The following is a 23,540-nucleotide window of genomic DNA, read 5'->3' as shown; positions in this document are numbered from 1 at the left end:
TGGAGAAACGGGATTCAGACATTCGTCTGTTGGCATGAAGGAGGGACCCGCGGACTGTCTGCTTCTCTACCTGCCTGTCTCTCTGCCTGCCTGTCTTTCTGCCTGTCTGCCTGCTTACGAACGACACCGACAGCGGAGGGAACACGCTTGGGATGATGTGCTTTAGGACGCAGCTCCACAACACCATGAGTCCCCCTGAGTAGAGAGAGGGAGAAGGAGAGGGAGAGAGGGAGAGAGAGAGGGGGAGAGAGAGAGAAACGGACGGACAAACAAAGCCTGTTGGCTGCAGCTGGCAGCAGGGACGGAGGAATAGAGGAATAGAGGAGGAGAGGAGGAATAGAGGAGGAGGAGAGGAGGAGGAGAGGAGGAGAGGAGGAGAGGAGGAGGAGAGGAGGAGGAGAGGAGGAGGAGAGGAGCAGAGGAGGAGGCACTCAGGATAGAACCATGCACCTCCAGTCCTCCAGCTCCTCTCACTGCCAGGCTGCTACCTTCATCCTCAGTGAAAGATGTGTCTCGTCTTCCACAATGGACCTGAAGATGGAACTGTTCCGGTATGTACCTGCCTGCTGGCTCTCTGGGGTGGAAGGCTGTTTTGGTCTGGTTAGAGAATGTTCTAGTGGTCGTGGTTAGACACTGTTCTAGGGGTCTGGGTTAGAGACTGTTCTAGTGGTCTGGGTTATAGACTGTCTAGGGGCTTGGGTTATAGACTGTTCTAGGAGTCTGGGTTAGGGACTGTTCTAGTGATCTGGGTTAGAGACTGTTCTAGTGGTCTGGGTTAGAGACTGTTCTAGTGGTCAAGGTTAGAGAATGTTCTAGTGGTCGTGGTTAGACACTGTTCTAGGGGTCTGGGTTATAGACTGTTCTAGTGGTCGTGGTTAGACACTGTTCTAGGGGTCTGGGTTATAGACTGTTCTAGGGGTCTGGGTTATAGACTGTTCTAGTGGTCTGGGTTAGGGACTGTTCTAGTGGTCTAGGTTAGAGAACGTCCTAGGGGTCTGGGTTAGAGACTGTTCTAGTGGTCTGGGTTATAGACTGTTCTAGGGGTCTGGGTTAGGGACTGTTCTAGTGGTCTGGGTTAGAGACTGTTCTAGTGGTCTGGGTTAGAGACTGTTCTACTGGTCTGGGTTAGAGATTGTTCTAGTGGTCAGGGTTATAGACTGTTCTAGTGGTCAGGGTTAGAGACTGTTCTCTGGGTTATAGACTGTTCTAGTGGTCTGGGTTAGAGACGGTTCTAGTGGTCTGGGTTAGGGACTGTTCTAGTGGTCTGGGTTAGAGACTGTTCTAGTGGTCTGGGTTAGGGACTGTTCTAGTGGTCTGGGTTAGAGACTGTTCTAGTGGTCTGGGTTAGAGACTGTTCTAGTGGTCTGGGTTAGAGATTGTTCTAGTGGTCTGGGTTAGAGACTGTTCTAGTGGTCTGGGTTAGGGACTGTTCTAGTGGTCTGGGTTAGAGACTGTTCTAGTGGTCTGGGTTAGAGACTGTTCTAGTGGTCTGGGTTAGAGACTAGTGTTGGACAGACAGGAGGCTGGTCCCTGGTCAGGCTTTGAAGAGCCACCATTGTTCAGATGTGTTGCGCTTTAAACACATGTACAGTATGTATATACATGTACAGTATGTATATACATGTACAGTATGTATATACATGTATAGTATGTTTAGCTCCTGAGCACTGTAAAGCTGCTTGTAGAGAGGACAAACCACAGACCAGAGTCACCCCCCATCAATATGATGTTGAAGGTTGTAGCTTGTGACAGTGTGTGATGATTAACATTGTTAGATTGAGGACTCAAACTGATGCGTTTAATGATCCTCCTACATGACAATTATAGCAGTTTCTTCTGATGTGAACAGAGTTGATCATTCACTCCTAATGTGGCGTCTTCCAGCCTCCCCCCAGCCTCCCTGTCTCCCACCAGCCTCCCTGTCCCCCCCCCCAGCCTCCTGCCCTCCCCCCCAGCCTCCCTGTCTCCCACCAGCCTCCCTGTCCCCCCCCCAGCCTCCTGCCCTCCCCCCCAGCCTCCCTGTCTCCCACCAGCCTCCCTGTCCCCCCCCCCAGCCTCCTGCCCTCCCCCCTAGCCCTGGTTGGTTCCAGCTCTCTCAGGGGCTCTGAGACTGTTCTGCAGGAGTCTGGAATGGACGAGGTGAGGGCTGCGCTAGCGAATTCTCTCTGTTAGCTTAGCTACCGCTGCTAACAACTACACAGGCACTTTGAGCCCCTCACAGTGAGAAAACCAGCCTCTGGGTCCTCCTCACGCAGACCAGCCTCTGGGTCCTGCTCATGCAGACTAGACCAGCCTATGTGTCCTGCTCATGCAGACTAGACCAGCCTCTGGGTCCTGCTCATGCAGACTAGACCAGCCTCTGTGTGTGTGCGCCTGTGTGCGCCTGTGCCAGATGGCGAACCAGAAGTGAACAGCAGAGGTGTGTGTGTGTGTGTGTGTGCTAGCCCTTGTCCAGCCCAGGAGTGTGTGAGGTGTGCCCCAGCCCAGGGTCAAGGTGTTAGCCTGGTGATGAGAGGTTTCCAGGGTGAGGTCCAGCCCTCTCTCATCAAGCCCCTGTGTGTTCTGCTCTGAATGGTTGCCCACAGGAGCCCTAGTTACCCTCCTGCCCCCGTAGTTACCCCCCGCCCCCTCCCCCTCAGTAGGAAGTGGGGCAGGAACACTCTCATCACACTTCATCAACAGCCTGCCACCCTGCTGTACTGCACACAGATACACACACGGGCATGTATGCACTGGACATTACACGCACACACACTCACCACACTCACCCACACCACACACACACACACACCTGTGTCGCCTGCGGACTATGTGTTACCTGAGGATGAGTGCTCTGTGAAGGAAGTTTTAAAACGTTTTAACTGAAGCGACATACAAATAGTGTATATAGAAAGTAGAACCAAGGATCAAAGGATAAGAAATGCTCTGTCTCTGTAGAGACAGTGTGTCTCTGTAGAGAGTGTGTGTCTGTAGAGAGGGTGTGTCTGTAGAGAGGATGTGTCTTTGTAGAGAGGGTGTGTCTGTAGAGAGGGTGTGTCTGTAGAGAGGGTGTGTCTGTAGAGAGGGTGTGTCTGTAGAGAGGGTGTGTCTCTGTAGAGAGGGTGTGTCTCTGTAGAGAGGGTGTGTCTCTGTAGAGAGGGTGTGTCTCTGTAGAGAGGGTGTGTCTCTTTAGAGAGGATGTGTCTATAGAGAGGATGTGTCTCTGTAGAGAGGATGTGTCTCTGTAGAGAGGGTGTGTCTGTAGAGAGGGTGTGTCTGTAAAGAGGATGTGTCTCTGTAGAGAGGATGTGTCTCTGTAGAGAGGGTGTGTTTGTAGAGAGGGTGTGTATGTAAAGAGGATGTGTCTTTGTAGAGAGGAGCTCTCTGCTTGGCTGCCAGTTCCTCAGCCCTGCCCTGGTATATATAGACCCAGAGGAGATGGCAGTATCACACACACACACATGAACATGCACACACGCAAGCTGTTTTTACACAGTGTCCTGTCCAGGCAGCTTGCAGCATGAATGAATTTTGGCACTTACTCTCACTTTCTCTCTTTCATCTCTCTCTCACCCTCCCTTTCTCTTCCCTCTGTCTGTTTCCCACCTAATCTGGTGTTGATGGTGACTCATGGCTGAGAGAGGTGTGTATTTTTAGGCCATGCTGCCCAGCTCTGAGGAGTGGGCTCCTACATGATCCCACCCCATCACGAGAGAGGGAAGAGAGAGGGGAGAGAGAGGGGAGAGGGAGGGGAGAGAGAGGGGAGAGAGAGGGGAGAGAGAGGGGAGAGGGAGGGGAGAGAGAGGAGGGAGAGAGGAGGGAGAGAGAGGGGAGAGGGAGGGGATGGGAGAGGGAGGGGACAGGGAGAGGGATGGGGGAGAAAGGGGGAGAGAAGAGAGAGAGAGAGAGCGTGTGTGTGTGTGTGTGTAGACTAGACCAGACCAGGCAAGCAGCTACTGGTCACTAGTGGAGGGAGACAATCAGACCCCTGACTGTGGCTTCATCACTCACTCACTCTCCCTCTTTCACTCCTACACACACACTCTCACATTCACACAGCTTGTATCCTTCAAGCTGATCTATTCATGGCCTTGAGAGTGTGGATTTGTGAAATATTAGGATGAATGGCAGAGATGGGTGTCTTTATCTCTCCCTCCCTCTCTCTCCCTCCCCTCGATGTAGCTGAAGGAATCCACATAAAAACCCGCCCACGTTCGTTGGGCTGTGTTGCTAAGGTGATGACTGTCGGCTCTCAGCTCAGCCTATAAAAAGACTTTGAGCGGAGGTATGTGTGTATGTGCTGCTCCTCGCTGTACATGCCTGTACAAAACCAGTAGACCATGAGGAACTGTCATTCATCACACACACCAGCACAACACACACACTAGCACATCACACACATTTACATTTACATTTAGTCATTTAGCAGACGCTCTTATCCAGAGCGACTTACAGTAAGTACAGGGACATTCCCCCGAGGCAAGTAGGGTGAAGTGCCTTGCCCAAGGACACAACGACAGTTGGCATGACCGGGAATCGAACTGGCAACCTTCGGATTGCTAGCCCGACTCCCTCACCGCTCAGCCACCTGACTCCCACACACACCAGCGCAACACACACACCAGCACCCCCTCCTTGCATTCCTGCTTGGGGTCTCACAGGGGGATAGAACTCTGGCAGACTGGCTTCTGTGCTCCCCCTGAGTGTGTGTGTGTGTGTGTGTGTGTGTGTGTGTGTGGAGTGTGTGTGTGTGTGTGTGGAGTGTGTGTGCGTGTGTGTGTGGAGTGTGTGTGTGTGGTGTGTGTGTGTGTGTGTGTGTGTGTGTGTGTGTGGAGTGTGTGTGTGTGTGTGGAGTGTGTGTGTGTGTGTGTGTGTGTGGAGTGTGTGTGTGTGTGTGGAGTGTGTGTGTGTGTGTGTGTGTGGAGTGTGTAGGTTGATGCTATAAAAAAGAATGGAGAGCTCTCACAGACACAGGGTAAATATAATTTGTGAAAACAGGTTCTGCCTGTATTTTTGCTGTTTTGTTACAGCAACACTACATTGGATTATCTACTCTCTCTCCCCGCACTGTTACATAATTCAGCATGCTCAGAAACAGGCAGTGTATTTATCGTATTCAGATCGACAAGGACAGAATGCCTTCATAACTATACTGTGCTGCAGTGTTGTCCGACTCATTCTGAGGAGGTTAACTAACCCTGCGTGTCCACTACAGCGGCGCGGGGCGGCGCTGGGCGGCGCGGGGCGGCGCTGGGCGGCGCGGGGCGGCGGCTTCCAATTCATTGTCAATGAAACCGGGCGTTGACGCTCTTGAGGGCATTGTTCAGATAGGTTGCGGCTGGTCGAGACAGGCAGTATCTCGGATGGAGGTGGGGAGATGATTCCATCATTGGGGGGCCAGACAGGAGAAGAGCTTGTGTTGGGAGCGGGCGCACTTGAGAGGTGGGACCACCAGACGGTTGTCAGAAGAAGACCGTAGGTGGCGGGTGGGGGTGTAAGGCTGGAGGAGAGACTTGATGTAGTCGGGTGCAGTCCCGTTCACTGCTCGGAAGGTCAGTACCAGGGTCTTGAATCTGATACGGGCCGTGATGGGAACCCAGTGGAGGGAGATGAGGAGCGGGGTAACATGGGAGCGTCTGGGTAGATTGAAGACCAGGCGGGCTGCTGGTTGGGACCAGGTTGAAGTAGTTGGGTGTGTTCGTGTTTGTTCCCCTGTGGCGCTATTGTTGTAAATAAATATCATGTTTAAATCGTAGCGAGCCTAAAATTGTTTCACTTTCCCACCAAGACGGTCAGAAAGCTCGAAGGGTTGTTCTAGCAGCAGTTTAGATATATTAGCTATCATCAGACTGTTCAAGCTGGCCAGGGGTGGCTAACATCTGATAGCTATGTCCTGAAAATGTGAACGTAAGCCCATATATGCTAGCTGTAGCCTGTTTTAGCGGTATCCTTTTAAAAGCATGTTGTAGCCTATAGTTGGGGTTCAGTGTTGTAATGCTTGATATGCGGTTACGGTAACTCTGTAGGGATGCAACGTTTATAGATGGTACAATTATAGTCTGAGGAATAATCAAGGTTTAACGATTATGCATGAATTTATTTCACAACACTAGGGATGTATAAAATCACATACAATTCTTAAATTTGAGGTTTTATTGTACAACATTGTACAGATGTCCGTGAGGGCGACCTGTTAGTGTTATCGGTCGATGAAAAAAATAAGAAAACAAGTGAGAAGCTGCACAATCTGAGTGCAGGGTTAAGAGAGCAATAGCTAAGGGTTAACATAACCTGTTCTGGTTATTAAAAGTCACGTTTCAAACTTAACCGGAAGTTCTAGACCCGTCCTATTTCCCCCCCGGAAATACATACATATCACTGTCTGAAACACCTACATATCACTGTCTGAAACACCTACATATCACTGTCTGAAATACCTACATATCACTGTCTGAAACACCTACATATCACTGTCTGAAACAGCTACATATCACTGTCTGAAACACCTACATATCACTGTCTGAAATACCTACATATCACTGTCTGAAGCACCTACATATCACTGTCTGAAACAGCTACATATCACAGTCTGAAACACCTACATATCACTGTCGTGTGCATAGCCAATTTGGATACATTAGTAAATTAGGCTCACTACACGCATTAGCTGTTACACAGGAACTCTGAAAACAGGGCGAAAGCTAGAATTAGCATCTGACTAACGATGGGGCAATAAAACCTCTGAAATCTAAACATACTAAACAACAAGAAATGTACGTTATGCTGATGAAAAGTAGGTACACTAACACATGCAATGATAAATCACCTTACCATCAGGCATACCATCAGCTCAAGCTAGCAACAGGAGAAAACGTCATGATTTTGTGCAGGCGCGCTGAAGGTGAAACAGGGAAACTGAATTCTCCAGAACTGTTTGCACTGAACTCTGGCAGTATTTATTTTAATTTCCTCACTGTGCAACCGTTGTTCATAGAACAGTAATGTACCATAAAGTTAAGAGTCAAAGCGGTTAATCGCTGCATCCCTACTCTGTAGTGCCCTTAGTACCAACATGCATGGTCAGTGTGATGGATATCTCAGACTGTGTGAGTGAGTCCAGTTTTACCATGTAAAAACAGCTCTGACCTCGGCCTCTACCACTAATGCTGTCCTCCTCTTTTCTTCCTCCCCTCCTCCTCTCTCTCTCTCCCCCCTCCTCCTCTCTCTCTCCCCCCTCCTCCTCTCCCCCCCTCCTCTCTCTCTCCCCCTCCTCCTCTTTCCTCCTCCTCTCTCTCTCCCCTCCTCCTCTCTCTCTCCCCCCTCCTCCTCTTTTCTTCCCCTCCTCTCTCTCCCCCCTCCTCCTCTCTCTCTCTCCCCCCTCCTCTCTCTCTCCCCCCTCCTCCTCTCTCTCCCCCCTCCTCCTCTCTCCCTCCTCCTCTCTGCTCTCCCCCTCCTCTCTCTCCTCTCTCCTCCTCTCTCTCTCCCCCTCCTCCTCTCCCTCCTCCTCTCTCTCTCCCCCCTCCTCCTCTCTCCCTCCTCCTCTCTCCCTCCTCCTCTCTCTCTCCCCCTCCTCCTCTCTCCTCCTCTCTCTCTCCCCCCTCCTCCTCTCCCCCCTCCTCCTCTCCTCCACCTCCTCCTCTCTCTCTCCCCCATCCTCCTCCCCCTCCTCCTCTCCCCCTCCTCCTCTCCCCCCTCCTCTCTCTTCTCCCCCCTCCTCCTCTCTCCCTCCTCCTCTCTCTCTCATCCCCTCCTCCTCTCTCTCTCACCCCTCCTCCTCTCCCCCCCTCCTCCTCTCCTCCACCTCCTCCTCTCTCTCTCCCCCATCCTCCTCCCCCTCCTCCTTTCCCCCCTCCTCCTCTCCCCCCCTCCTCTCTCCCCCCTCTCCTCTCCCTCCCCTCCTCCTCTCCTCCCCCTCCTCCCCCCCCTCCTCCTCTCTCCCCCCTCATCCTCTCTCTCTCCCCCCTCCTCCTCTCTCACCCCTCCTCTCTCTCTCTCCCCCTCCTCCTCTCCTCCCCTCCTCCTCTCTCCCCCTCTCTTCTCTCCCCTCCTCCTCTCTCTCCCCCTCCTCCTCTCTCCTCCTCCTCCTCTCCCCCCTCCTCTCTCTCTCCCACCCTCCTCTCTCCCTCCTCCTCTCTCTCTCCCCCCTCCTCCTCTCTCTCTCCCACTCCTCCTCTCCCTCCCTCCCCTCTTCCTCCTCTCCCCCCTCCTCTTCTCTTCCCCTCCTCCGCTCCCTCCTAATATCTTCCAGATGTTCTGAGGCTACAGACATGCCTGTGTTTCCTCCTCTAAAACATAGTTTACATACAACCACACACCAGCCAGCCAGAGTGCTGAGCAGGCAGGTCAAGATCCGGTATTTTCTAGAAGCTAGATGGTGTTAGTTAGCCACCAGGCTAGTTAGTTGCCTGATCTTTCTCAGGTTGTGCTGTATGCTTTCCGTTTCTCTCGTTCTCCCTCTCTTTCCCCTCTCCCTCTCTCTCTTTCTCTCCCCCCAGCCCTAGTCCTAGTCCTAATCCTCACTTCTAGCCACAACTCTCCCATGTCCTTCCAGAGAGAGATCGTACTCTGCTAGTGTCCTGAAATCACAGTCTCTCTGGTGCGGTAGAGAGGGAGAGGGAGGGGGAGAGGACGGAGTCTGAGCTGAACAAGCTAGAATGTTCTCAGTGGAAAACTCACACACACCACCACCACATACACACACACACACACACACACAAACATGCACACACACAAACATTCACACACAAACACTATCAGAACTGTTCCAGGGAGTTTTGAACAAGCGCTCGTATTTTCTGTTATGGCAACAGAGATCATTTGCTGAGAACAGGCAAGTTCCATGTTTACCATGGTGGCTCGCTTTGCTGTGTGATGGGGTTGGGGAGATAGAGGGGGCTGATGTAGCACAGGAACAGAGATATGGGTGTCCAGAGATGGGGTAGAGTCCTCATCAAGTACTCATTTACTCTACTGTTTCCCTTTCCCCTCTCCTCCTGTCTCCTCACCTTCCACTGTGATCTTTGGATCTTTCAAAGGTCCAAAAGTTTCAAAAGGTGGAACAAATGCTTTAGAAAAAAAAAGTTTCAAAAGGTCTTTAAATGTGTGTGTGTTAATCATAATGTCTCCTTTTGTTAATGTAGCTGACCTGTATCTCCCCCCCTCCTCCAGTGAACAGAGTATCTGCCAGGCGCGGGCAGCGGTCATGGTGTACGATGACGCCAACAAGAAGTGGGTTCCAGCAGGGGGCTCCACGGGCTTCAGCAGGGTGCACATCTACCACCACACCGGCAACAACGCCTTCAGGGTGGTGGGACGCAAGATACAGGACCACCAGGTGAGGGGGGGACCAGGTGAGGGGGGGACCAGGTGAGGGGGGGACCAGGTGAGGGGGCACCAGGTCAAGGGGGACCAGGTGAGGGGGGCACCAGGTCAAGGGGGCACCAGGTGAGGGGGGCACCAGGTGAGGGGGGCACCAGGTCAGGGGGGCACCAGGTGAGGGGGGCACCAGGTCGGGGGGGGACCACCAGGTGATGGGGGGGGGCACCAGGTGAGGGGGGGGGCACCAGGTGGAGGGGGGGCACCAGGTCAGGGGGGGACCACCAGGTGATGGGGGGGGGGCACCAGGTGAGGGGGGGGGCACCAGGTGGAGGGGGGGCACCAGGTCAGGGGGGGTGCGGGGGGGGATGGTCTCTGTGCTAACTTTGTTAGCACAAAGTTTTCTGTGCTAACTTTGTTAGCACAGAAAACTTTGCTAAATAGTTTCTGATTCATGGAGCCAGGGTAGTTATCTGCAGGGTAGGCCCTAGGGTTTTGGGGGCCCTAAACTAAAATAGGGTATGGGGCCCATTGATTGGCAAAAACATTTGTTTTTACAAACAAACAAAAAATTGGGGGGGGGGGGGCGAACCAATCACAGGGCCGTAAACAAATGTTTGATTTGTTTATTGGGTCGGGCCGGCCCTGGATGGAGCCAGAGTTTGCTGGGCTGCTGTTCTTCATCAGTCTAGTAGAGGTTCTATCAGGCTGAGGAGGAGTTTTGACCCAGGTCTGGCCAAGCTCAGGGTTGTAGCTGAGCTCACAAGAAACCACTCACAGCTTCCATACACAGGCAGCTGATCACCCCCTCTCAGTCTGTCTCTCTCTGTCTCTCCCTCCCATTTCTCTCTCTGTCACCATGTATCAGTCTCATCTGGTGAGTCATTGTAACAGTGGATAGATGACCCCTGAATGCTGCGTCAAGCTGTTCTCTCTCTCTCTGTCTCTCTCCATCTCTCTCTCTCCCTCTCTCCCCCCTCTCTCTCCGTCTCTCTCTCTCTCTCTCTCTCTCTCTCTCTCTGAGGTCTGCAGTATCCATCCCCTCCAGGCCTCTGTAGGTTCTGATAGATAGTGGCCGCACAAGGCCATGGTGTGTGTGAGTGTGTGCGTGCTACATGGTCTCAGGAGACTCTCTCTGTTGACTTTATATTTGATGTGTGTGTGTGTGAGTGACAGTAAGGTGAAGAATTCCTCCTGTGGGATACGGCCCTGCATGTGTTACATCATCAATCCCACAATCCTCTCTGTCTTACTTATTAACTCTCCCCCATGGCGGCAGGCCAGAGCAGGGCGAGTCATTAGACCCTCCTCCTCCTCCTCTCTTTCTCTCTCTCCCTCTCTCTCCTCTCCTCTCTCCTCCTTTCCTCTCTCTCTTCCTCTCTCTCCTCCTCTCCTCTCCTCCTTTCCTCTCTCCTCCTCTCCTCTATCTCCTCCTCTCCTCTCCTCCTTTCCTCTCTCCTCCTCTCCTCTCCTCTATCTCCTCCTCTCCTCTCTCCTCCTTTCCTCTCTCCTCTCTCTCCTCCTCTCCTTTCCTCTCTCCTCCTTTCCTCTCCTCTCCTCTCTCCTCCTCTCCTCTCTCTCCTCCTCTCCTCTCCTCCTCTCCTCTCTTCTCTCCTCCTCTCCTCTTGCCCTATAGTCTAAACGTCTCCCTCACACTCAATGTGTGGAGGATTCTCCCCCTTCAGTGTGAGGGGAAACTATTTATAGTCTATTGGTTTTAGATGGGACATTAATGAGCTAAATGATGAGCTGAGCTGCACCTTTCTGCTGGACTGAGAAGAGGGGGTGAAGCTGCTAGGCCCATCAGAAAGTTGTCAGAGGTTCCTGATAACCCAGATGAAGTTGAGACATTGTTGTTGCACTGGAATCACTGTGCCTGATAGCTGAGAGGTGGTTATTGTTACACTATGTCTGGTAAATACAGATAGTATAATGGACCAGGGTTATAAAGTATGACCTTGTCTCTCTCCAGGTGGTGATAAACTGTGCCATCCCCAAGGGTCTGAAGTACAACCAGGCCACGCAGACCTTCCACCAGTGGCGCGACGCCCGGCAGGTGTACGGCCTGAACTTCGGCAGCAAGGAGGACGCCAACGTGTTTGCTAGTGCCATGATGCACGCTCTGGAGGTGCTCAACGCCCAGGACTCCGGTAAGACGGGGGGAGAAGACCATGGCTGGGTAGCTGGCTGGCTTGCTGGTTAGATAGCTGGCTGGCTTGCTGGTTAGATAGCTGGCTGGTTAGTTGGATAGCTAGTAGTATTGCTGGCTGGCTGGTGAGTTGACTGGCTGGATAGCTGGCTGTTTAGTTGGGAGGCTAGCTGTCTGGATGGCTTGCTGTTGGTCAGTAGTTTGAAGGTTGCTGGTTCAAATCTCTCAGTACTGGTTAGGGTAGGTGTGGTTAAACCGGCAGCGTGGCCTACCTGTCTGAGCGGAGCGCCTGCAGCATTAGCTGCTTGTCCAGTGTTGCCAATTTAACAAATTTGTCGGTAGATTTAGCGACTTTTCGCCTTCCCTAGTGATTTTTTTATTAATCTAGCGACTTTTAGCGATTGTGTTGGTAACACTGTGCTTGTCTGACTCTGCCTAGGCACCAGGTGTAGCAGGTGTAGCATGTGTAGCAGGTGTAGCAGGTGTAGCAGGTGTAGCATGTGTAGCATGTGCACCAGGTGTAGCATGTGCACCAGGTGTAGCATGTGTAGCAGGTGTAGCATGTGTAGCATGTGCACCAGGTGTAGCATGTGCACCAGGTGTAGCATGTGCAGCAGGTGTAGCATGTGTAGCAGGTGTAGCATGTGTAGCAGGTGTAGCATGTGTAGCAGGTGTAGCATGTGTAGCAGGTGTAGCATGTGTAGCAGGTGTAGCATGTGTAGCAGGTGTAGCATGTGCACCAGGTGTAGCATGTGTAGCATGTGTAGCATGTGCACCAGGTGTAGCATGTGTAGCAGGTGTAGCATGTGCACCAGGTGTAGCATGTGCACCAGGTGTAGCATGTGTAGCAGGTGTAGCAGGTGTAGCAGGTGTAGCATGTGCACCAGGTGTAGCATGTGCACCAGGTGTAGCATGTGCACCAGGTGTAGCATGTGCACCAGGTGTAGCATGTGCACCAGGTGTAGCATGTGTAGCATGTGTAGCAGGTGTAGCAGGTGTAGCATGTGCACCAGGTGTAGCATGTGCACCAGGTGTAGCATGTGCACCAGGTGTAGCAGGTGTAGCAGGTGTAGCAGGTGTAGCAGGTGTAGCAGGTGTAGCATGTGCACCAGGTGTAGCAGGTGTAGCATGTGCGCCAGGTGTAGCATGTGCACCAGGTGTAGCAGGTGTAGCATGTGTAGCAGGTGTAGCAGGTGTAGCAGGTGTAGCATGTGCACCAGGTGTAGCATGTGTAGCATGTGTAGCATGTGCAGCAGGTGTAGCAGGTGTAGCATGTGCACCAGGTGTAGCATGTGTAGCATGTGTAGCATGTGCGCCAGGTGTAGCAGGTGTAGCATGTGTAGCAGGTGTAGCAGGTGTAGCAGGTGTAGCAGGTGTAGCAGGTGTAGCAGGTGTAGCATGTGTAGCAGGTGTAGCATGTGCACCAGGTGTAGCATGTGTAGCAGGTGTAGCATGTGCGCCAGGTGTAGCAGGTGTAGCATGTGTAGCATGTGCACCAGGTGTAGCATGTGCACCAGGTGTAGCATGTGTAGCAGGTGTAGCATGTGTAGCAGGTGTAGCATGTGTAGCAGGTGTAGCAGGTGTACCAGGTGTAGCATGTGTAGCAGGTGTAGCAGGTGTAGCAGGTGTACCAGGTGTAGCATGTGTAGCAGGTGTAGCAGGTGTAGCAGGTGTAGCATGTGCACCAGGTGTAGCAGGTGTAGCAGGTGTACCAGGTGTAGCATGTGTAGCAGGTGTAGCAGGTGTAGCATGTGTAGCATGTGTAGCAGGTGTAGCAGGTGTAGCAGGTGTAGCATGTGTAGCAGGTGTAGCATGTGTAGCAGGTGTAGCAGGTGTAGCAGGTGTAGCATGTGTAGCAGGTGTAGCATGTGTAGCAGGTGTAGCAGGTACTACCGTAACTTCAGATATTCTGGGATGGTGCTGTTTGTTTTGTTTGAGTACCAACTTGGTACCGGTTTGTATGACACAGTGACACAGTCACTCTGCTGAGAAGAGTTTCTGCCAGGCTGCCTCTGGGAGCGCTGAGATCATCTGTTTAGCGACCTTCGCACGCCGTGCTGTGTATGTGTGTGCACCCGTAAATTGGATGTAATTGGCCTGTGTTCTAATGTAGGCCTCAGGGTGTTGCAGCGTGTTGCAGGGTGAGTGTGTGTGTTTACTAAGTCTTGTTCAGGTCTACTTGAAACTAAAACAAGCGCATGCTCTTGACCCCCTCTTTATCTGCCTGATCAAGCCTGTTACACACACAATAAATAAGAGAGAGGGAGAGATAAGGAGTGGCTTGTGATATAAAATCCAGACTGTTCCTCCACCCTGACATCTGCTCTTCAGATCCTTGATCTTCAGCTGGACTGTCAGTTTGTCGCTTTGGATCAAAACGTCTGTTAGATTAATACAATAAAAAAATGCGCCTGAACTGTTTCCTGCACTGTTGTTTGCCAGCGAGACGTTTAGGTCGACAGACTTGTTTTCAGTGTAGTTAACCCTCTCTCCCAGAGAGTCTGAGTGTAGTTAACCCTCTCTCCCAGAGAGTCTGAGTGTAGTTAACCCTCTCTCCCAGAGAGTCTGAGTGTAGTTAACCCTCTCTCCCAGAGAGTCTGAGTGTAGTTAACCCTCTCTCCCAGAGAGTCTGAGTGTAGTTCTCCAGCTCCACTTGCATAGGAGTCTACATATTGTCTTCTCCAGTCTCTCCCTGTTTTACACCTCTCTTACTCCCTCCCTTCCTCTCCCTTCCTCTCCCTCTCTCCCTTCCTCTCCCTTTCCCTCTCTCCCTCTCTCTCTCCTGGTGATGTCGTCTCATCAGGGTAAGGGTGTCAACATTATGTCTGTGTGTGTGGAGCTCTTGTCCGGGGCTGGATATAGAGGCTGGATATAGAGGCTGGAGGTGGAGGCTGGAGGTGGAGGCTGGAGGTGGAGGCTGGAGATGGAGGCTCGAGATAGAGGCTGGATTATGTTGATGTCTGTCTCTGTAGAGGAGTGGACAGGGTAACTTTCTGCTGGTGAAAACTTCTGTTTCAGACTTAGAACCTGACCTCATCCTCTGTTCCTGTCTCCCCCTGTTGGGAGCTGGTGGTACTGCAGCCTGCAGGGGAGACAGGAGAGTTAGAGGCTGGAATGATCACACACAGATCCTACACAACCAGCCAGGTTGATATCACTGACTGGAGATATATACATCTAGATGTGTATATGTGTATATCTCAGGGTGTATATATAGATGTAAATGTTTCGGTCTGGAAGTAGGCCTCTAGGTTCTGCATGCAGAACTGTATCATTATTCTTTTCAGTATAAGCTGTATAAAAGTAGACTGGAGATTTGTTCTTGTGATGTCTTGAAGTAGGCTTCGGTGTAGCATGGTGTAGCGGGGGGAGGGGTGGAGGGGGTGGAGGGGGGGTGGAGGGCTGGAGGGGGGAGGGGGCAGGGATAGAAGGCCATATATGGCTGTTGAGCCTCCAACAGAGATGTTCTCCAGACACACACTCACACACTCTCACACACACACACTTTGTCTGTCACTTCTCCAGCTTCTGTTAGTATCTGTGACAGACACTCAGACACACACCCCCAGACAGCTGAACACACACCACACACACAGCCACTCACACACACACACACACACACACACACACACACACACACACACACACACCCAGACAGCTGAACACACACACCACACACACACAAGCACATACACACACTCGACACCCAGGGACATTGTCTGGCTTACCTGTGCCCTCCAAGTTTACCCCCCTCCTTCACAGCCCCAGTTTTGCTCCACCCAGCAACACTGGGAGCCTGGCATGTCAGTATTTATGTGGCACCTGGAAGGTATAAATACCCTGTTGTGATACCCTGTCGAAACTGCCTGTGTGTGGGGATGACTGCATGACCTCACTGCCTGTGTGTGTGTGTGTGTTTATCAGTTGGTGTGTGCGTGTTCAGCTGTCTGGGGGTGTGAGTGTGAACTTAGCCGGGTTTTCAGGGGTGTTGATCTGGCTGGCTGGCTTCTGTTGGCCCCACTGGGTCTGGTCCTGGGTCTGGTCCTGGGTCTGGTCCTGGGTCTGGTCCTGGTCCTGGTCCTGGTCCTGGGTCTGGGTCTGGTCCTGGTCCTGGGTCTGGTCCTGGGTCTGGTCCTGGTCCTGGGTCTGGGTCTGGTCCTGGGTCTGGTCCTGGGTCTGGTCCTGGGTCTGGTCCTGGGTCTGGTCCTGGTCCTGGGTCTGGTCCTGGTCCTGGTCCTGGGTCTGGGTCTGGGTCTGGTCCTGGGTCTGGTCCTGGGTCTGGTCCTGGTCCTGGTCCTGGGTCTGGGTCTGGTCCTGGGTCTGGGTCTGGTCCTGGGTCTGGTCCTGGTCCTGGGTCTGGTCCTGGGTCTGGTCCTGGGTCTGGACTAGGTTGTGATGAGAGCTGGTGATCCTAAACAGCTTGTTGATCTCCAGTCTGTCTGGAAGGGGAGACAGCGTCTGACTAGCACGTGTGTGTGCTTATTTAAAAGCGTGTGTGTTTATATGAGTGTATTTCTAGATCTCTCTGTCCCTTTCCAGCATACGTCATCTAGAAACAACCAGCGCTTGAGCCACAAGTAGTTTGCTTGTTTGTGGAGCTCTCGAGGTCTGGCTTTGGGGTTGCAGGGGAGGGAGGGGGGTTCGTAACTAACACCCCCCCACCTCCTCCTCCTGCTCCCCAGGAGCCTGGGATGTATTTGTTTCGTGACTTGGTTGCGTCAGGAGGGGGGCGTCCTCCCGCCTGGTTCTTATCGATGAGTCCACCCAGCTGGGCAGCAGACTCACTCCATCCCCGCTCTGACAACTGCTGGCTGGACACACACCGAACACACACACACACACACCGAACACACACACACACACCGAACACACACACACACACCGAACACACACACACACACACACCGAACACACACACACACACCGAACACACACACACACACCGAACACACACACACACACCGAACACACACACACACACCGAACACACACACACACACCGAACACACCGAACACACACACACCGAACACACACACACACACACACCGAACACACACACACACCGAACACACACACACACCGAACACACACACACCGAACACACACACACACCGAACACACACACACACACACCGAACACACACACACACACACCGAACACACACACACCGAACACACACACACCGAACACACACACACACACCGAACACACACACACCGAACACACACACACACACCGAACACACGCACACACACACACACCGAACACACACACACACAGCTGGACCAGAGACCAGGGCAGAGAGAAAGAGGCCATGCAGACATCAGCAGAATGACTGACTGACTGACTGTACTGTTGACTGACTGACTGACTGTACTGTTGACTGACTGACTGTACTGCTGACTGACTGACTGACTGTACTGTTGACTGACTGACTGACTGTACTGCTGACTGACTGACTGACTGACTGTACTGTTGACTGACTGACTGACTGTACTGTTGACTGACTGACTGTACTGCTGACTGACTGACTGACTGTACTGTTGACTGACTGACTGACTGTACTGCTGACTGACTGACTGTACTGCTGACTGACTGACTGACTGTACTGCTGACTGATTGACTGACTGCACTGCTGACTGACTGACTGTACTGCTGACTGACTGACTGACTGACTGCACTGCTGACTGACTGACTGCACTGCTGACTGACTGACTGTACTGTTGACTGACTGACTGACTGTACTGCTGACTGACTGACTGACTGCACTGCTGACTGACTGACTGTACTGCTGACTGACTGACTGACTGCACTGCTGACTGACTGACTGTACTGCTGACTGACTGACTGACAGACTGTACTGCTGACTGACTGGTTGACTGGCTGGCTGACTGACCAGACTCGGGACTCCAAGACATCCTCTGAAATGCCTGCGCCCAGACTGGGCCGTTTCCCCCAGCAGAAGATCAGCCATGCTCAGATCCTGCTGCGCAGTGAGTGGGGAGGGGGGGATGTTAGACAGTATTGTATAGAGCAGATGAGAATATTTGTCTTGAACAGTTAATGGAGCATCAAATCTATAGGTTATCTGTCTGTTACCATGGCGTGCCTCTGCGTGTGTGTGTTCCTCTGGCTCAGCAGTAATTCCACACCAGAGTCCAGCTGATCATGCAGCCTGTATCATGCTATGAGGAGACAGCTAGCAGTGTTCAGAAACATGCTGATGTGCTTTCTGTCTCTCACAGAATAAAAGTGTTTCTCCCTGCTGTGGGTGTCCAGGGTTAGGAACCACTGTGTCCAGGATCGCCTGCAGCCTGTCGCTAGGCAGATCCGGTTTCATTAGGCCTCGCCATGTCACACGGTTATAGTTACAACCCTCCCCCCCTCCTTCCCCCCCTCCTCCTTATCCTCCCCCTCATCCTCCCCCCCTTTCCTCCTCTCCCTCCTCCTCCCCCTCCTTCTCCTTCCCCTCCTTGTTCCCAGGGAGAGGGTGGGGAAGCCGTGTGTTGAGCCGCCAGACTGGCTCCCTGCAGCCGCACACATTGAGGCCCTGAGAGGGGGGTGTAGATGTCACCCTGGCTAACTGATGCAGCACTCACTGCCTGTGTCTGCTAATTAGCCTACATCTGTATGAAGGGACATGGAGCTATATGACACGCTAGCAACCACTTAAGGTCCCTCTACGACGGTTTAAATCAATGATTAATTAGATCAGATAACGTTTAATTAATTTGTGATTTGATTACTTGCTAACAAGCTGAAGGTTCTGCAGGTCAGGGAAAGCTGTGGGATGAGCTGGTCTCCTCAGAGAGTAAAACAGGGTTTGGATATTGTAACATTATTTGGATGATGTATTGCGTTTAAACAACACCAGTTCTACAAGTGGCAGTTTTAACAAAGCGACAACATATTATGATTTTTGATTATTTATATCATTTATTTTGCTCCGACAAGACAAAATATTTCAGCACCTCCGCTGGACTGTTGCCAAGCAACACACTGTTTCCTGACAGCTTACTGTTGCCAGAGCCTGTCTAAGGAGAGCCTGTCCACTCCCTATTAAAAACCTGACTACGGTCCGGGCCCGCCCGCGGCCCCGAAACACTGCCCCCTCCTCCCCCAGTTACTACGCACTAAATGTTAATAAATATATTTTTTAGACTGCTACACATGTTGTACGTCATTGGAAAGCTACAATTCTTGTGCTTGTAGATATGTAAACCATTTCAAGATCGAGTCACAACAACAAGTATAGTCAACGTCTTTGTCCAGTCACCACTTTGTAAACAACGCCAAAGCCAAACGTCTCTACTTACCCTCAAAGGTTCAGTGTCATCCAGGTATGCAAACAACCCATCAAAACTTGATCTGCGTACATTTCCAAGGGTCCAAAGTATCTAACCATGTAAAGTAGTTTGTCCAAATACAATGTTTTACATTCATAAATAGCCATTATCCTTTGTTTCATTATGCAAGTTAGGTGATGGAAGAAACAACTTGTTTACATAAAAGTGGTCTTATCTCCGGTTAGCAATGGAGTATTCACGATATGAAGGTGTCAAAATGTCCTCCCCTTTCGATTGACACCTTGTTTGACCCAATAGGAGCTTCCATGCCCCGTTGACAGCCCTCTAAAGCCAACTAGGTCTGTGCGTCCTGCCCCCTCCCTGCAGATAAAGCACTCCAATGTGTTCATGCTTCAGTTTTTGTGTTTCAGTAATACTAATTAGGGATTTAGCTATTATATATGGTAGTTCTAAGTACCACCTTTCATTAGAGATAACAATTATAAAAAATAATACCTTTTTATCCTAAGTATTTGACCTTGGTTACAAAGGGTCATTTTGGAGTCTCCAAAAGGCCCTTTTAGAAAACACCTGGATGTACTCTTATAAAAACATGTGTCAAATATGAATATATTGTGGTATTTTGTTTGACTTTTGATTTGAATTGGGTAAGGCTTCAACCTGTGGTCCAATGTTGTCTTCCAGCTAATACCTACCACCTCTAGGCCTCTTCAGGCCTCTGTTTTCAAAACAAAATCTAGGCGGAAATAGAAACTTTCACTTTCCTTGTGTTCAAGCTTCTATTACTCAACACCAGTAGGACTGACAGGGGTCCTGACAACAGGGGAAATAACTTCAGAGTGTCAGCTTTCAAAAGAGACCATTTACATGCATGTACTCCAAATGGTTCAAGAACAGCTTTCAATGTACTTTGGGCTGTTTAGGCGTTTTTAGGCACATTCTTTTGCAGTTACATCAGATTTCCACTGGGGGTGATCGCGGTCGAGTGCAAAATGAATGGGTGTCTATGGAGCTAAATGGCTAAATTTGTCTCTTTCACCTGATTGTCGTTGATAAATCTCAGATTTGATTGTAGTTTGTGCATGTTCAACATGGATTATAGGTCGAAAGTTGAATGAACGAGTATTTATGTCCTTTTTATTTCTTACAGGGTGAGTCGTTGTTGCCCATAACACGCTAGCATTCTGCTAATGAATGCTGATTGGTTAGTGAAGGACTGACTACAGCCAGAGATCCCGCTTGATGGGATCCGAAGCGGAACCAGACTGTCAGAGCATTAGCAACATTAGCAACAACATTAGCAAGCCAAAACTCTTTCTAGCATGTGTATTGACAGGGAGAGCCTAACCTGTCAGCTGTGTTGTTGATGCCTCGAGAGAAAAAAGGAAGTGACCAGAGCTTGCCGTAAAGCAGTATCTCTGGCCGTACAATGTGTATGACGTCATTGACATTTTAAAAGGCTTTTTAAGACAAAACAGCGACTATTAAACCGTTATTAAACATTCTCTGCTGTTGCCAATTTAGGGACTTTGTCGCAGGATTTAGTGACAAATTTAACAACTTTCCGCTACTGTGGAAATGACAGATTTTGTTGTTGACCAGCAGCAAATAGCCTTTTACTGATTTGTGCACTGTGCTGCTAGCCTAGGTAGACTAGCTAGAGCTAGGTTAAGTTATTTAGCTAGTAAAGTATAGAGAGAACGGTCATTACCAGTAAAAGACGCAGTGCAGCACTGGGTCTTTTAACGATATTTGGAGATAACTTATCTCCAAATATCAACACTCATGAAACGCTTTTTGTTCAATCAAATTACTTGTTCGAAACTAGCTGTTGTATAATGTAGGATATTGTAGATCTTCTAGTACAGTAGAATTTGATGATATTGCAGATCTGCTTGCAAAGTAGCATTATGATATTGTAGTATGTTGTAGATCTACTAACGTCTGTGTTTACTTGCTTTCAAAGTCTTACCTCGGCGGCTCTGTCAGCAGGTGCCAGATGAATGCTGGGTAATGTAGTATTTGGTGTTGGGGAAGCAGCCATACAGTCCTGCATACAGGTCCATCCATCCAGTCTACCCTGAGTCAGCAGTTACCCACTAGAGCAGGTCTGACCAGGGCTGTGTTTCCCGATAATGATGGATCGTAGCAACGATCGAGCAAAATACAATTTCTTACGTGCGTTTCCCAAACATGCTCGTAAGGAGTAGGCTAATCTATGCGCTTTCAAGAGCTACGAATTTTCAAGAGACACTTTAGCTACGGTGTCTTTGGGAACGGCCCGTAAAACTAACATTCGTCGTACGATGGATTCTACGATCAACTTAGGCTTACGACGCTTTCGGGAAACGCAGCCCAGGTCAGTTACGCACTAGAGCAGGTCTGACCAGGTCAGTTACCCACTAAAGCAGGTCTGACCAGGTAATTTACCCACTAGAGCAGGTCTGACCAGTCAGTTACCCACTAAAGCAGGTCTGACCAGGTCAGTTACCCACTAAAGCAGGTCTGACCAGGTCATTTACCCACTAGAGCAGGTCTGACCAGTCAGTTACCCACTAAAGCAGGTCTGACCAGGTCAATTACCCACTAGAGCAGGTCTGACCAGGTCAGTTACCCACTAAAGCAGGTCTGACCAGGTCATTTACCCACTAGAGCAGGTCTGACCAGTCAATTACCCACTAAAGCAGGTCTGACCAGGTCATTTACCCACTAGAGCAGGTCTGACCAGTCAGTTACCCACTAAAGCAGGTCTGACCAGGTCATTTACCCACTAGAGCAGGTCTGACCAGGTCAGTTACCCACTAAAGCAGGTCTGACCAGGTCATTTACCCACTAGAGCAGGTCTGACCAGGTCAGTTACTCACTAAAGCAGGTCTGACCAGGTCATTTACCCACTAGAGCAGGTCTGACCAGGTCAGTTACTCACTAAAGCAGGTCTGACCAGGTCAGTTACTCACTAAAGCAGGTCTGACCAGGTCAGTTACTCACTAAAGCAGGTTTGACCAGGTCAGACAAGGCTTTCACACCCTCTCTGTCTCTTTCTCTGTCTGTTTATCTCCCACCCCACCCCCTTTCTGTATCCTTAGACTGAGTTTGCTGTCTCCGCACTTGAACACACACACACGCGCGCGCACACACACGCTGCCCTTGGTCTCCTCAGCTATGAATTATTGATTAGATCCAGGAAGTATACTGAGCTGTCCGGCAAGACAAGAACATTCACATCCTGTAATTACTCCTTCTCTCTCTCTCCTTCCATCTCTCTCTCCTTCCATCTCTCTCTCTCCTTTCAACTCTCCCTCTCTCTCTCCATCTTTCTCTCTCTTGCTCTCCCTCCATCTCTCTACATCTCTCTCTCCCTCCCTTTCTCTCCTTCTTCTCTCTCTCCCTATCTCTCACCTCCATCTCTCTCTCCCTCCCTCCGTCTATCTATTCAATTCCTCCATCTCTTTCCAACTCTCTGTCCATCTTCCCCCTTTCCTCATCACCCCTTTCCACCCTCCTCCCGCCTCTCTCTCCTTTCTCTCCCTCCTGTTCCTCCTCCCAGCCTCTCTCCCCCCAGCCCTGCCCATCTCCAGCCTGTGTGTGTGTGAGAGAGAGAGAGAGAGAGAGTGTGTGTGTGTGTGCTCGCCCTCTGCTTTAGCCCAGTCTCAGCTCAGAGCTCAGTAAGAGAGCAGCTCCAGTGCCAGGCAGCAGCAGAGAGCATGTGAGAGAGGCAGCATGGTCGAGGACCTCCCCTTCCAGAGCCCTGCAGGGGGGCTGGGGCCAGGGGCCAGGCCGGGGGCCAGGCTGGGGACCAGGCCGGGGGCCAGGCCGGACGGAAGGTACATCTGCTGTCACAAGAGACCCTCTCTCTCTCTGCAGTCATGTAGGTACTCCTGCAGCAGGAACACGGTATATTTGTTTCCTGTGTTGGCTCATTCTGTGAGTGGACCTCCTGCTCTGTACCCTGCTGAAGGTGCCCGGGTGATTGTGCACTGCAAGTCCTATTTTATAGCAAGGCTGGTTATAAGATTACTGTTTCATATGTCTGTTCCTGCTGGTGTTGTGGAGGCTTAACCTGCTTACTGTCTAGCCTGCGTTTGTGTTTCACTGTCACTGATGCTGGTCTGCTCTCTTTAAGACCCAGCAGGCTCACAGCAGCTGCTGGGCTGTCATACACACTCTCAGAGAGGAAGTACACCCTGTGATTAGGGTTAGAGACCGACGAGTTGAACAGAGAGAGAGAGAGTTTCTCTGTATGTGTGTGTTGGTGTGTTTTGATGTGTGTACTATGCTGGGAGATATCTACTTTCTCACCCAGAATTGTCTGTGTAAAATCTGTTCTGAGATCATGGTTGAGGGATGGAGGGAGGGCGTTTATGGCTCCTTGATGAGCTGTAACAATCTGACCACATGGCTGCCTCTGCCTTGCCTCCATATCAGCCAACACTGCTAAGCACTGCTCTGGGGTCACTTACTGGAACAGCATTAGTATAGTCACACGCTGCAAAGCTTCTGTTCTTAGTGCCTGTCTGTTTGCCCTCTCTCTCGCTCTCTCTCTATACCTCTCTCTCTGTTTAATGCTACCGCTCTCTTCTCTCTTACTATCTTTTTACCTCTCTCTTTCTCCCTCTCTGCCTCTCTCTCCCTCCCTCTCTCCCCTCCTCTCTCTGTGAGAGACTACATCAGTGTGATCCTACTGTAAATACAAGCTCCTTTCAGACTGGCCCGGCCTGCCTGTCTACCTCCCTAACCCTAACCCTGCCAGTACTATCTTTTTCCCTCCCTCCCCTCCCTCCCTCCCTC

At 50.9% G+C, this 23,540-nt stretch overlaps 1 protein-coding gene across 8 annotated transcripts in view; it reads left to right on the top strand.

Moving 5' to 3' along the window:
• Positions 1-414: 414 nt before the first annotated feature.
• The window catches only part of enah (ENAH actin regulator), a 48,149-nt gene continuing 25,023 nt past the window's right edge, over positions 415-23,540 (top strand). For 4 of the 8 annotated variants that reach the window (XM_062468005.1, XM_062468004.1, XM_062467999.1 and 1 more), the window contains exons 1-3: positions 415-551; positions 9,148-9,313; positions 11,267-11,444. In XM_062468005.1, the coding sequence (XP_062323989.1) occupies positions 445-551; positions 9,148-9,313; positions 11,267-11,444 (451 nt within the window). In that variant the 5' untranslated portion in view covers positions 415-444. Of the gene's footprint in view, positions 552-9,147; positions 9,314-11,266; positions 11,445-16,679; positions 16,822-17,317; positions 17,439-22,244; positions 22,621-23,540 lie in introns of those variants that run through there. The other 4 variants (XM_062468006.1, XM_062468003.1, XM_062468001.1 and 1 more) reach the window with 4 other exon arrangements.

The sequence above is a fragment of the Osmerus eperlanus genome, chromosome 8, assembly GCF_963692335.1.
Source record: "Osmerus eperlanus chromosome 8, fOsmEpe2.1, whole genome shotgun sequence".
Taxonomy (NCBI): Eukaryota; Metazoa; Chordata; class Actinopteri; order Osmeriformes; family Osmeridae; genus Osmerus; species Osmerus eperlanus.
Note: the sequence above shows the minus strand (reverse complement) of the source record. Positions and strands in the feature narration are given on the sequence as shown.